This window comes from Aphanomyces astaci, assembly GCF_000520075.1.
Source record: "Aphanomyces astaci strain APO3 unplaced genomic scaffold supercont1.116, whole genome shotgun sequence".
Lineage (NCBI taxonomy): Eukaryota > Oomycota > Saprolegniomycetes > Saprolegniales > Verrucalvaceae > Aphanomyces > Aphanomyces astaci.
Window position 1 is genome coordinate 1 of NW_009798379.1, and position 2,342 is coordinate 2,342.

A 2,342-nucleotide genomic window follows, 5' to 3' on the forward strand; every position below is an offset into this window, starting at 1 on the left:
CTTGGCCTTGCGCGGATTGTACAAGAACATAACGTTGGCACTCATGGAGCTATTCGCGTCTCGTCAGGATGCCCAGCACGCCATGTGGCCCATCTACACCTCGTACACCATCGCCCCTCGACCAAAGATGTGGAACTCGGTCGCCCTTGGTGGGGGCAACCTGCTCTGTGAATTCAATCCAAGTGCTGCCACAAGCAAGATTCCTGGCCTCTCGTTCAGTTCCGGGGGCTCGTGCGGATTGAACTTGCAGGAATTTATCATCGGGGACACGAAAACAATCATGACGGCTCTCGTCGCTGTCAAGAACGTAAGTGTATCCGCTGTGGCACGTCTTGAATTCAGAAACCCCACCAGCACCCTCGCTGCCCTCGAAGCCTCTGTAGCGTTTCTGCATACCTACTTCGACCCGGCCTTGGCCACGACATTTTATACCCAAGCGCAGATTGTCAAAGCGGTTGTTCGAGATCAACTGCACGTTCAGATGATCCAATTTATCCGCCCAAACCAGACGTTTTCGCTCAGCCAAATGACCCTTTTCGGTGAGACAGAGGTCGATTTTGAAGTGTATGCGTGGCTGTATGCATTTGATTGGGTCCAGGGGGTGCGGGAGGTCGTGTCGTTTCAAGGTGACAACGGTACATTGACGCTGTTGTCCATGGGGACAAACCCGTTGGATGCCCCCGTGAACCCCATGGAAGTGCCATCCAACGTCGCGTACTACCTCCGGTACTTGGTTCAGTACATTACCCTGGTCATGTTTTGTGTGGCCAGCGTCGTGTGCGTCTACATCATCGCGTTGAAAGGGCAAGTTGAAGCGGCAAACATGATGGTGTTTAGCCGCATTGCTGGCCTCGTGTGGATTGGTCGGTGGCTCATCTTCCTTCGTGCCCTTAGTGCAGTTTGCCTCTTGGCCACGTCCACGTTGGTGCTCAAGAGACCACTGGATGGGCTTGTGTCGTACTTTGAATCGGTACAACGGCCTTGGTACATGGTCATACTGGCCGCGGGTGAGCTCAATTGGATGGTGTACATCGTCAATGATGTGTTTTCAGTCGCGACCAAGGCGTTTACGGCCAAATATGCGAATACGAGCTACTTTGTCACGTGGATTGCGTCGGCCGTGTGGGTGTTTGTAGCACCCCCCAGTCAATCGGTAACCCTGGACCGGAATTGCACCGTGGTAACCGTGGACTTTGAGGTCGTGTGCCACAGTGGCGTCGTAGAAATTGGCAGCGTGCGTCACTTTTGCAGCCTGCTTGCGTTGGTGTTTGGGTGCTGCGGCTTGTGCTACGCGGCGGAACGGTGTCGGCATTGGAAACATGGGACGAAACCTCCGCAGCCGCATGCTTCGTTGCTCCTCTATGCAGCCGCCAAGCATCAGTTCTCGTCCACCAACTGGGATCACATGGGCACTCGGTACTTGGACAAGGCCTCTGCCGTCCTCACGGGTATTTTGACCGTAGAAATGCACGGGGCACTGTACGTGTTTGACACCAAGTCGTGGCGGGTGTATGTGATATGGATTCAAGACATGAATGGACAATGTTCACAACCCCCCATGCACCTTCAACATGCACTTCCGTTGGTGGAGTGAGGGGGTGATACGAGCACATTTCACCTCACTCAAAAAGTAACAACTATTAATACTACTTCAGAAGTACTATTAATACAGTGCGATGCAAAAGGTTATAACCACTAGGTTTTTCTTGATTGTTTTTTTGTTGGCTGCGAATTAAATTAAGCTGAAAGTATGTAAAGATTTGTATTTATAAAATACTCATTTCTAGCTTTGAAGCATGTTAAAATTAGAAAATGTCAGTGAGAAATGAAAAAAATTAAGTTTTACCACCGATGCGAAAGGTTATAACCACTCGACAGCAGAAGGGTTGAGACCCCAAAGCAATTGAAATGATACAATGTATTCATGGATTTTAAGCTCCTAGTAGTTAGTCATCATTCCTTTACAGGCCAGAGCCGCGAGACACCCCTATTTCATGCCCAGGATGAGGACTTGGAGGTAGAGAACCTCGAGGCAATATCCGTGATGTGTGATGCCAATCTTGACCTCGTGTTTCGAGATGTACTGCTTACCACCATCATGAAGGCTGTAAATCTGAAAGCCCGAGACGTTTCCAATTGAATCTAGGTCCGGGGATGGCCCGGGTCAGTCAATAACATAGACGTTATGCACTTAAAATGTTCAATTTCAATGTTCGTGGAATGTATTCTGCCATGTTCTTGTTGAAATACAACTTCAGTTCTAAACCAAAGATGCACAGAAGCGAATATGTACTCACTGAGCATGCAACCATTGTGGGGGATTTTCTTAAGGGTCCTCAAGG

At 49.5% G+C, this 2,342-nt stretch overlaps 1 protein-coding gene across 1 annotated transcript; it reads left to right on the top strand.

Annotated features, from left to right (window-relative positions):
- Window positions 1-43: 43 nt before the first annotated feature.
- On the top strand, window positions 44-1,696 carry H257_17711 (hypothetical protein; the record flags this gene model as incomplete). The annotated part of the gene is made up of 1 exon (XM_009846597.1): window positions 44-1,696. One exon carries the CDS (start codon window positions 44-46, stop codon window positions 1,592-1,594), a length of 1,551 nt encoding a protein of 516 aa, XP_009844899.1. The 3' UTR covers window positions 1,595-1,696.
- Between the last annotated feature and the right edge of the window lie 646 nt (window positions 1,697-2,342).